Consider the following 11,204-nt stretch of genomic DNA (forward strand, 5'->3'; position numbering starts at 1 on the left):
AGCCTCTTATTTGTGCATTACTGGTCGTTTCTTCCTGTGACTAGGCTCAACTTTTTCCTTTCTGGGCCTCAGTTTCCCTGCCTATCTAGTGCAGTGCAAGCTTGCCCACCTCTGACCTGCTGTGACTACTGTGGAAGCCATTGCTGTTTGACCAGGGTGTGGTGTTATGAGATGTGTGTGTGTGTGTGTGTGTGAGGAGGGGGGGTGGGCGGCAAATCTCTGGTGTGTCCTTAACTCACGTCCCCTCAGGCACCGGGTAGCCTCCTGGGATTGCCTCCTCCCCCAGCACCTCCAACAGCTCCCCCTCAAGGCCAAACCAGCCTGAATGAGGGGGCCTCTCTTTGCATCCTTGGTGTGGAAGGGGCAGCTCCCAGAGAGCTTCCGAACCCGCAGGGGACGCGAGAATCGAGAATGAAGGCAGGGGACTTCCTTGGTGGTCCAGGAGCTAAGAATCCGAGCTTCCAACGCAGGGGGCCCAGGTTCCATCCCTGGTCAGGGAACTAGACCCCACATTCTGCAACTAAGAGTTCAGTGCTGTAATTAAGACCCAGTGCAGCCAAATAAATAAATTAAAGAAAAAAAGAAAGCAGGCAGCTTGAGGGGGAGAGAGGTTTATTGTGGTTGTTGGGATTTGTGGCCTGGGCTCCTGGGGATGAATCACAGCTGCAGTTTCTGGAGAAGCAGAGAACAGTGAGGGACTCAGGGTGGCATGAGTCTCGCCAGGAGGGAAGGAACAAGGGGGCACAGCAGGTAGTACCAGGCCTTAATGAGCCAGGCTTGCCTCTGCCCCCAGGGTTGGCCCCCTCAGCATTTCCCACCACCATGCAAGTGGGCTCAGGACACTGCCTGCTCCCAAAGTGACCCCCTGTCCCTCCTCAAAAGACAGATGGTCATCCATGCCACCGCCTCTCCTGTGTGGGGGCCATAGTTCACCTTTGGGAGCCCTGGTGGGGAGCCTAGGGTTGGGACAGAAGTGTTTGCTGAAGCAAATGGATTAAAGGGTTGAGGAGTCAATGGCCATTTCCTTTACTGCACCTGACTCAAGGCTGCGTGCAGCAAACACTCAATCAATACTTCTTGAGCAGGTGAATGAATGAATGAGTGAAGGAATGAGTAGAGGAACAACTGAAGGAAAGGCAAGTGAGGGGTGGGCAGTGAGGAAGGAGGCCTGGGAGGGGCACCCACCTGGTTGATCCAGTCGATGTATGCAGACACACGGGTGAAGACCGTTGGCTTCTTGAAGGTGTTGCAGCTCAGCCCGGAGCCGAAGCTGACGATGCCTCGCACATCCCAGTTGCCGTTCTCGGCTTGGCAGTTCAGGGGGCCGCCCGAGTCCCCCTGCACCAGATGAGGTGGGCGTCAGAGGGAGGCTTGGGCCACAGGGGCGGGTCAGAGTGGGGCATGGAGTTGGCCTCTCTGCCTTGTTACCTCCTGTTTTGACCTCAGCTTGTCCATAGTGAGGGAGGCAGAGAAGATATGGTTTGGGAGTGACTTGACCTTTATCCTATGCTAATGCTATATGCTAAGTCACTTCAGTCGTGTCCAACTCTGTGCGACCCCATAGATGGTAGCCCACCAGGCTCCCCCGTCCCCGGGATTCTCCAGGCAAGAACACTGGAGTGGGTTGCCATTTCCTTCTCCAATGCATGAAAGTGAAAAGTGAAAGTGAAGTCGCTCAGTCGTGTCCGACTCTTAGCGACCCCATGGACTGCAGCCTAACAGGCTCCTCCATCCATGGGATTTTCCAAGCAAGATTACTGGAGTGGGGTGCCATTGACCTTTATCCTAGGGGAGCCCTAAAGTATCAGATTAAGTCTTGGTTTGCTGTGTGATCTTGGGATGATGAGAACCCTCTCTGTGCCTCAGTGTCCCATGCCTGAGTCTGAGCTGTCCAGAGAGGTGAAGATGCTGGGAGTTGTGTAGGGGACCCTGGAAAGTGAGGAAAGTGGAAATGGGGAAAGAGTCCTGTGTTTAAAAATGGGACAGTCTCTGATTTCCCTGGGTGCTTCTTGCTTCTGTGTCAGATTCCCTGAGTCCTCTGTCTCCCTGGACCAATGGAGTTGATGGTATGTCGGAACGTGTGCCCAGACTTGAATGAAGTCTCTTCTACATGCGTCAGACTCATTTAGTCCTCACAGCAGCTCTGTGCTTACTGTCGCTCCGTTTTATAGTGGGGAAACTGAGGTTCAGAGAGGTTGAACAGCCTGCCCAAGGTTATGCAACTATGAAGGGGTGGGACTGGGACTTGGATCCAGAGACTGACATTCAGCTTTCAAGCTCTGGCGGTAGTGCTGGTGGGGGAGGGGAAGGGGGACAGTGACAAGTTTTTCCTAAGTCTCCTGAGCCCAACTGGGACTCAGTCTCCCCCCAGGGAGAGGGTTCCTCATGGGGTCTCCCCACTTCTCACTCCTTTGCTCTCATCCCTGCCTCTAGCACTTGGCCCTCTGCGTTAGGGCTGGGGTGCAGAGTCTGGACACTCACGTTGCAGGCTGAGATGACTCCATCGCCCCCGGCACAGACCATGGTTTCCTTCACCGTGGTGCCCCACCAGTCTCTCCGGGAGCACGTGGCATAATCCACCACGGGCTGCAGGCCCTGCTGCAGCTCGGCGGCAATGGGGCCGTTGGCTGGAGAGAGAATGGGTGGTGACTGGGCAGGCAGCCCAGGAAGCCCTGGCCCCAGGCCTTCAGGGAGCAGAGGGCTACATGGGGCTGGGCCAGGCCAGGCAAGTTCTGGCAAGACTTTAAGGGACATACTCACATGCCTTTTATTGAGAGGCAAGACTCTGAGCTAATGGTCCCAAACTGGGTTAGACACCCTTCAAAGGGTCGGAAAGGTAAAACCAACCCATAGAAAACCCTCAAGAAATAACTACCATTTATCTTTAATTTATGTTCTGGGATTTTAATTGCCAATGGTTTCCTTGTAGTTCTCTACCTTTGGAGTCACATGTTAAAAGATTTTTCTCAGCCCCAAATTTTCCAAGTACTGATCTCCATTTTCCTCTAAGTCTTCTGTAGGTTCATTTATTTGCATTTAACCTTTAAATTCAGCTAGAATTTACTTGAGAATTCCATTCACGGGAATATACTTTGTATATGATCTAATCTCCTATGCCAAAATGGTTAGTTTCATTGATTCAATAGTCATTTACAAGGCATTTAGTAGATGTCCAGCCTTGCTCTAAGTCCTTGACAAATTTTAGTCCATTTAATCCTTATAGCATCCCTTATATGCACTTGGCGTGTCTGTCACATGGCATGCGCTTAATAAATATTAGCCATCATTACACAGTTTAAGAAGATGCAAAAATGTTAAGGCAGGAAGGAAACTGGTGGGCAAATGTGGGTGGCATGCTTACTGTGGGAGCTGCTTCCTCCAGGAAGGCGCTCGTGATGTGCCAGGGGCTATACTCACTGTAGAGACGGCCCCAGCCAGTGACGAAGCAGGGGTAGTCCTGAGGCAGCAAGGAGCCCTCCTCTGGCAGGCAGGCCACCTGGATCGTGTCACTCAATTCCACGGTCTCTGCCAGCTTGATAAGGGCAATGTCATTGCTGGAATCCAAAGTGGAGGTGGTGAATCACAGGAGGGCCTGGTGCACCAAGCAAATGCCAAGAGGCCTGGCCTGGGAGCTGGGAGTCAGGCCAAGGGTGACCAGGGGTCACACATCCCGGACTGCCGGGTTTTACTGGTGGACAGAGATGCTGGGGAACGAATGATCTGCTTTCTAGTTCCATCGCCTGCCCCTGTACGTGGAGCTTCTTCCCCTACCTGTGTCTTCACATCACGACAGCCTTAACAGAGAAGTGACAAGAGCAGAAGCCTTCTGAGCCACTGTCATTGAACCACCGCATCAACCGAAATTAAGCTAAAGCAAATTGGGAATTATGACTGTAAAAATACTTGCAGATTCCATTTTTAATGTTTCCGTGTCACCCGAATGAAAGTGGACAACCCTAGGTAGACTTGGTTTGACTTGTGGTTCTGCCACTTAGTGGGCTGTGTGATCTGAGACACATTCCTTAACCTCTCTGATCCTCGCGTTCTTGTCTTGGGCTGTTGTGAGGATTAAATAAGAGATGGCATGTAAAGTGCTTATTGCAATGCGGGCAGGCGCGCAGTAAGCATCAATAATGGGGAGTGCTGGCTCATCCCCTGGCTGACACTTCAGGTAACATACCATGGGGGCCCCGGGATTCTTATTCCATGTGTACTTTCTGGAGCCCCTTGGTCAATGATGGGAATGGGAGGGGTGTCCGTCTCCTCTTAGCATTTTGCTATTTTGTGTAAAGTCATCATCTGTGGGCTGTTCAGGGTGAGGATGGGGCTCAGGGACAGGCTCTGTCTCCATCTCAGGGACCCCCTCTTCTTCTGAGCTGCCCCTAGGGGCTGTGTGATGGCTATCTGGGTACTCACCGAACTAGGAAGGAGTTCCACTTTTCATGGACAAAGATGGTGTCCACACCCACGTAGAGGGAGCCTGCCTCGTCCTCCACCTCCAGGTTGTTCTTCCCCAGGGCCACGCGGTAGGTCAGGGTGTTGCTGGACAGAGCAAGGGGGCCAAGTCAGGGTCCTGCCCCCACTGGTTGGCAGGGTAGAGAGGGAAGTTGGGGCTCTGGTGATGCAGCTTCGGGGTCACTGTGGGACTCATTTGGGGGAAGGCATGGTTCACCCCATTGACCCTTCCTAGGACACGGGGTAAGGACCATGGTCTTGGAGTCAAGTCCGTTCTGACTGCTGGGTGGGCAGGCTTGGGCCTCAATTCCTCTCCTGTAAGGTGGAGATAATCTTAAAACACCTGCCAGGGATGTTGTGAGGATGAACTAGTCCACACTGCTGCTGGCCTGCATTATCTCACCTGTATTCCTCTCTATCGGAGAAGGCAATGACAAGCCACTCCAGTACTCTTGCCTAGAAAATCCCATGGATGGAGGAGCCTGGTAGGCTGCAGTCCATGGGGTCGCTACAAGTCGGACGTGACTGAGCGACTTCACTTTCACTTTTCACTTTCACACAATGGAGAAGGCAATGGCAACCCACTCCAGTGTTCTTGCCTGGAGAATCCTGGGGATGGGGGAGCCTGGTGGGCTGCCGTCTATGGGGTCGCACAGAGTTGGACACGACTGAAGTGACTTAGCAGCAGCAGCAGCAGCATTCCTCTCTAGCCACCTCCTCCTCTCCCCTCACACAATCTGCTCCTGCCACACTGGCTTCCACTTAATTTCTCAAACATACCAAATGGACTCCTTCCTCTGGACCTTTGCATCGGCACTTCCCTCCACCTGTGACACCTTACTTCCAGACCAAAGATTTCTTCCCTTATTTTCTTCAGATCTTGGCTCAAGCATGCCCTTTTCAGAGATCTCTTCCCCGGGTCATGTCATTTAAAATAGAGCCCCTCATACTTCTTATCCTCTTCCTGCTTCTTTGTTTTCCTTCACTCCCACTTATTTTGCTACATGTTTACTTGTTGGATGGCCTGTCACTGTCTTCCACTAGAATGTAATAAGCTCCCTGAGAGCACAAACTGCGTTTTCACTGCCACGTTCCCTGGCACATAGTAGGCGCTCACTAAATACTCACTGAATGAATAAATGGACAACTGAGTTACTGGGTACGCGTAGCCTGCTTGTCCCGGTGTCTGGAGTGTGTGCCCGGGAAGGGCGGTGGGCGGCGTGTCTGGGTGACTTCCGGCTCACCTGATGCAGTGGGCAGCTGTGAGCACGTGGTTGGGGGTGATCAGGGTGCCGCCACAGGTGTGCCTCCACGTGTTATCCCTGAGGTACTGGAGGGAGATCTGGGGGGGGATGTGGAAGAATGCCGTGTCAGCCCTCAGGGGCCCACTCCCCACGCCCCTCTCCACCCTGCCTCCCACGCCCACTGCAGTGAGCTTACCTGCCAGGGCCAGCTGTGGGGAATGGCGTCCTCCCCTCCCACCACGCGGGCTGATAGGTTGGGCTGGAAGATGGGGGCCCCGCAGCTGGACGCTGGGGGAGACAGGAGAGGGAGAGCACAGGTCAGTGTGGGTGGTATCTCGTTGAGGAAGGGACAGGTGGAAAGAGCACACCTTTAGGGACTAGGCAGACTTGGGCTTGAATTTTCCTGTTAGACTTTGGGGAAGCCATTGAGTTTGCTGGGCCTCAACTTCCCTTTCTGTGAAATGGGTAGAATAGCACTAACCTGGTAAGTTTGTCCTGAGAACTAAATGATGCGTATGAAGAGTTGAGCAAAAGATCTGGTATAGAGTGAAAGTTAAACCACTGAAGGAAACACCCAGGTAGGCTGGCTTGGTGTGAGTGCCCAGGTACACCTGTGTTCTTCATCCTTACCCTGCTGTCCCTTTTGAAGCCACAGCATGGTGGGGATGTGTGAACATGGAACCCACAGAATTCCAGACTGTCCTAGCTGTGGAACGGTCAAGAGCAAGTGCTAGGCATACTCGGACTCAAATTCTGCCTCCACCACTAACCAGCCATGGGATCTTGAAGAAGATACTGAACTTCACTGTGCTTCAGGGTCCTCATCTGTAAAATGGGTCTATATTAATAGACCCTGCCTCTCAAGGTTGATGGAGAATCAAATTAGCTCCTGAATGTCAAGGGCTTAGCAGAGCGCTTGGCACAGAGTAAGCATGCAATACACAGAAGCAGCTATTGTTATTATTACTACTGTTGTTATCAACTGGAGGACTCTTAACGAAGTGCTCTTATTTGCTAAAAGTGCCGGTGAGCTTTAGAGAGGTGATATGGCTTGTTTAGGTCCTGCTGAGAGAGTGTGACATTCGAGTCAAGTGCCTTGACTCCCAATCTGGGAGAAGGCTGCCAACACGGGAAGCTGCCACCCTCTGTGCCAACACAGAATCCCCAAAGGAGAGATGCTGATCCCAGGAAAGGTAGGCCCCGAAATTGTTTAATTGCTAAATCGTGTCCAACTCTTTTGCAACCCCGTGGACTGTAGCCTACCTGGCTTCTCTGTCCATGGGATTTCCTAGGCAGGAATACTGGAATGGGTTGCCATTTCCTTTTCCAGGGGCTCTTCCCAACCCAGGGATGGGACCTGCATCTCCTGCATTGGCAGGGGGGTTCTTTACCACTGAGCAAGCTGGGAAGCCCAGACCCCCTGATGGTCCCCAGGGTCCCTAGGGATGAGGCATCTTCTGTTCCCCCAGGTTGATGCTACATCTTTCTGCGCCTCACCGCTCATCCTCACCCTGGGGAGGTTAGATCATCAGCCCTGTTTCGCAGATACAGAAGCAGAGTTGCCCAGCGGGCAAGTAGCTCATTTGACACAGCTGATCAGTAGTAACCGGACCCACACTGGACCCCAAAGATCCTTTCCCAAAGCCCTGGAGAGCAGAGGGCCCTTGCCTCCGTCCTTGTCCGAGCTCACAGCCTGATAGCTGCAGCTGGTCATGGAGCCTCAGCTTACCGTAGGCCAGGAACGTGGTGAAGACCGTGATGCCCAACATGTTGTGAATGCTCAGAATCAGGTGAATGTCGCGGTGGCCAGGGCAGCACATATAGGCAGGTGGGGGGTGGGCCCACCTCATCAAGGCCGAGCCACCACTTGGAAGAAACCTGTTCTGCCAAGGCCTTTTCCCTGACCTTGGGTGGTTACTGTTTAATTTGGGCGGAGATGGAGCTGGCTTGGAGGCATGGATTTCCCAAATATCCAGACAGAGCAAACTCTTGCATTTGCACGTTTGGGGGCCCCATCACACTACTTGGCCTGACTCATTCTTTTTAGTTGTCGTTTACTAGGCACCTACTATTTGCTGGTTGCCATGCTCAGTAACTCTTGCAGTCCCTTAATTCTCCCAACAACACGCAGTAGACACTCTTGTCTGCTGATTAAACATGACAAAGCTGAGACTCAGAGGGTCAATGACCATCCAGGGTCACACAGCTGAACAACAACAGGGTCTGAAGTCAGCCTTTCAAATGTCAGCCTACGGCCCAAAACTGCTATGATGCACCACTTCCTTCTCTGTCGCTGTAGCTCTTGTTTGCTTCCTGTCTTTTTCTTTCTCCCTCATTCAACTAAATCTGTCGGATCTTGGGGTTCTCCCTGCTCTGCAGCACCTTCTTCCACCAGGCTGTGGGTGGAGGCTGAGGCCTTGGCATACCCTGGAAGGTTTTGGTTGGCCAAATTCCTACTTGGAGCCAGCTTAGTTGTCTCCCTGCAAGGCCTTCAGTCTCCCGTTCTTTAAAATGGGCATGTAGGATCAGATCAACTCTCGGGCTCTTTTCAGACCTTAGATTCCATGATTTAGATGTAAAGGTTGAGTGCTACTCTGTTGCTGCTGCTGCTGCTAAGTTGCTTCAGTTGTGTCTGACTCTGTGAGACCCCAGAGACGGCAGCCCACCAGGCTTCCCCGTCCCTGGGATTTTCCAGGCAAGAACACTGGAGTGGGTTGCCATTTCCTTCTCCAATGCATGAAAGTGAAAAGTGAAAGTGAAGTCACTCAGTCGTGTCCGACTCTAGCGACCCCATGGACTGCAGCCCACCAGGCTCCTCCATCCATGGGATTTTCCAGGCAAAAGTACTGGAGTAGGGTGCCATTGCCTTCTCCAGAGTGCTACTCTGGATGCCCCAAATTCCACCTGGAGCCTCGGCAGTTTGGGTTCAGCCTTGACCTCGGAGAGTTGGTTTACTTCATTTGCCTCGAGGCCTTACTTCTCTTTGTCTGCTTTGAACTCCTCCATGCGCTGTTTGGAAGTTGTTTTCTGAGCTGGGCCTACTGGTCATGTTGGGCATTATTCAACCATGCTCTTTCACTGGGAGCAACTGGGCAGAGGTGGGAGGTGCCTCTGGTGCACGATTAGTGTGCATGGCTAGTGTGCATGGCTAGTGCCAGCCCCTCCTGACCTGGTCCTGATGCAGGGAAAACCACTGGCCAGAGGACGCCATCACTCCAGGGGCTCAAAATGCCTAAAGTTCTGGTGGTGACACCTGGCTGGCTGACCTGGTCTTCTGACCACCAAGATGAAGAAACAGCCCCAGGAGGGCTGGTGAATATCTGCAGAGAGGTGCCCTGGGGAGTGGATTGCTGCGATTGGAAGGCAGAAGGCTTGGAGTTGGATTAACTTAAAGCTGTGCATCTTGCCTGCCCAGACTGTGAGGCACTGACTTAGTAGGTACACAGAAGCCATTCATTCCTCCATTCCTCCCGCACTAGCTGAGCAGCTCCTGTGTGTAGACTCTGTGCTAGGGCTGGGGCCACAAAGAAGATAAGACCCTGTTCAGCTCCACTGGAGCTCCCCGCTGGGCAAGGTGATAAATGTTTTTTTGAACATTCTGGGCCAAGGTCTGGGAGCCCTGAACGAGAGCGCATTGATCCTGGGCGGGGGGAGCTTGATGGGCGCAGGTGGGAAAGGGTCCCTTTTCTTCAGATTCCATGTCCAAAATGAACTTAAGATTCAAAAAGATGCACGCAGCTCTATTTTCCCAGCAGGATTATTCACAGTAGGCAAAACATGGAAGCAGCCTAAATGTCCATTGACAGATGAAAGGATAAAGAAGACATATATGCAATGGAATACTACTCAACCATAAAAAAGAATGAAATAATGCTAATGCAGCACCATGGATGCAACTAAAGATGCTCACACTAAGTGAAGTAAGTAGAAAGACAAATACCCTGTGATATCACTTATATGTGGAATCTAAACTATGGCACCAACAAACCTATCTATTAAGGAGAAATAGACTCACAGACATAGAGAACAGACTTATGGCTGCCAAGGGGCGGGAGAGGGAAGCACTGGAACTTTGGGATTGGCAGATGTAAACTTTACATAGAGGATGGATAAACAATAAGGCCCTTCTGTTATAGCGCAGGGGGCTATAGTCAGTCTCCTGTGATAAATCATAATGGAAAAGAAGATATAAAAAAGAATGCTTATATGTGTATAACTGAGTCTCCTTGTTGTACAGCAGAGATTGGCGCAACAATGTAAATCAACTATACTTTTTTTTTCCTTTTAAAAAAATTAATTTATTTTTTATTGAAGGATAATTGCTTTACAGAATTTTGTTGTTTTCTGTCAAACCTCAACATGAATCAGCTATAGGTATACATATATCCCCTCCTTTTTGAACCTCCTTCCCATCTGCCTCCCTATCCCACCCCTCTAGGTTGATATAGAGCCCCAGTTTGAGTTTCCTGAGCCATACAGCATCAACTATACTTTGATAAAAAATTAAAATTAAAACTAACAACAACAACAAAAAAACCCCAAATGAACTTGAGGACTTGAGGCTATGAGGATGCTGTAATCCCACCCTATCCTGCTGACCCTTGTGTATTCCAGGGCCTGGAGTGGGGCCTTCCAGGATGAGGGCACTTAATGTCAGCCAGCCACTCAGGGCCAGACTGTGCTGGAAAAATAACCAGGAGTGACTTGGCAGAGGCTGGGCTTGGGAGTGTGGGGAACGTTAGGAGAAGCGATGCCAAGGTTGGGAGTCAATGAGGATGCTGGTGAGAGCCTGAGAAACAGGGCAGGTGCCAGGATGGGGGCCCATTATTTTTAGTTGCTGGGACAGGACTCTCGGGTGGCAGCTGTTACATCCTGGGTGGGGCCCATTAAGCAGGCAGGCCTGGGGCTGACAGCATTTCTCCTCAAAACCAGGTGAAAGTAGGGAGTTGGGGGGCTGAGTGAGGGAGTCGGTGTTTGGTGCTGGGGCTGGGACTCGGTGGTGGGGAGGCTTACCGAGAGGCCAGGACATGGTTGGGGTTTGAGGAGCCATCTCCCTTCCCCACTCTTGGTCCCTTAATCCCTTCAGGACTCCTTATTCTTCTTGTGCCCCCTGCCCAGGCTGGGAGAGGGGGTTCTCATGGTGGCTGAGGCTAGGGCCCCTCCCAGCTGCATCTGATGGTGGAGGGCCTGGCGTGGGACCAGCAGCCCATGTATCTCACATTCTGTGGGCTCGAGGCCCATTTCCATTACTGGGCCACCTGGGCCAGGGCTCTGGGGCTTGAATGCCCTTGCCTGTCTGTATCCTCTCAGCTCTGAGACCATGTTGCTAGGATGTCAGGGCTTCTGATATTCTTCCCTTGGGAAGGCAATTGAGGACAATGCTTCACCCAACATGCAGTGTTAATGGCATCTCGGGCCACAGGTGGCACGTGGGGTGGCCTTTCTCAGGAAATAACACTTCAAGGACGAAGAAGCCTTCTCCAAGCAGGAAGCCAGAGGCATAGG

The 11,204-nt window shown here is 51.9% G+C and overlaps 1 protein-coding gene across 1 annotated transcript; it reads right to left on the reverse strand.

The window, feature by feature from the left end:
* Nucleotides 1–595: 595 nt before the first annotated feature.
* Nucleotides 596–7,886, reverse strand: CTRC (chymotrypsin C). The gene is made up of 8 exons (XM_061383183.1): nt 7,429–7,886; nt 5,896–5,987; nt 5,700–5,797; nt 4,417–4,542; nt 3,418–3,554; nt 2,482–2,627; nt 1,186–1,338; nt 596–672 (listed from the first exon to the last, which is right to left on the reverse strand). Exons 1-8 carry the CDS (start codon nt 7,547–7,549, stop codon nt 658–660), a joined length of 888 nt encoding a protein of 295 aa, XP_061239167.1. The 5' UTR covers nt 7,550–7,886; the 3' UTR covers nt 596–657.
* Nucleotides 7,887–11,204: the final 3,318 nt, after the last annotated feature.

This window comes from Bos javanicus, chromosome 16 (genome assembly GCF_032452875.1).
Source record: "Bos javanicus breed banteng chromosome 16, ARS-OSU_banteng_1.0, whole genome shotgun sequence".
NCBI classification, from domain to species: Eukaryota; Metazoa; Chordata; class Mammalia; order Artiodactyla; family Bovidae; genus Bos; species Bos javanicus.

Bases quoted from the DNA above. Each gene is read 5' to 3' on its own strand.
- CTRC (XM_061383183.1), bottom strand. From the start codon at position 7,549: ATGAGGTGGGCCCACCCCCCACCTGCCTATATGTGCTGCCCTGGCCAC. The intron at 2,628-3,417 runs GTGAGTATAGCC...TTCTCTCTCCAG, and splicing joins TGGCTGGGGCCGTCTCTACA to CCAACGGCCCCATTGCCGCC. The intron at 1,339-2,481 runs GTGAGTGTCCAG...CATCTGGTGCAG, and splicing joins GAGTCATCTCAGCCTGCAAC to GGGGACTCGGGCGGCCCCCT.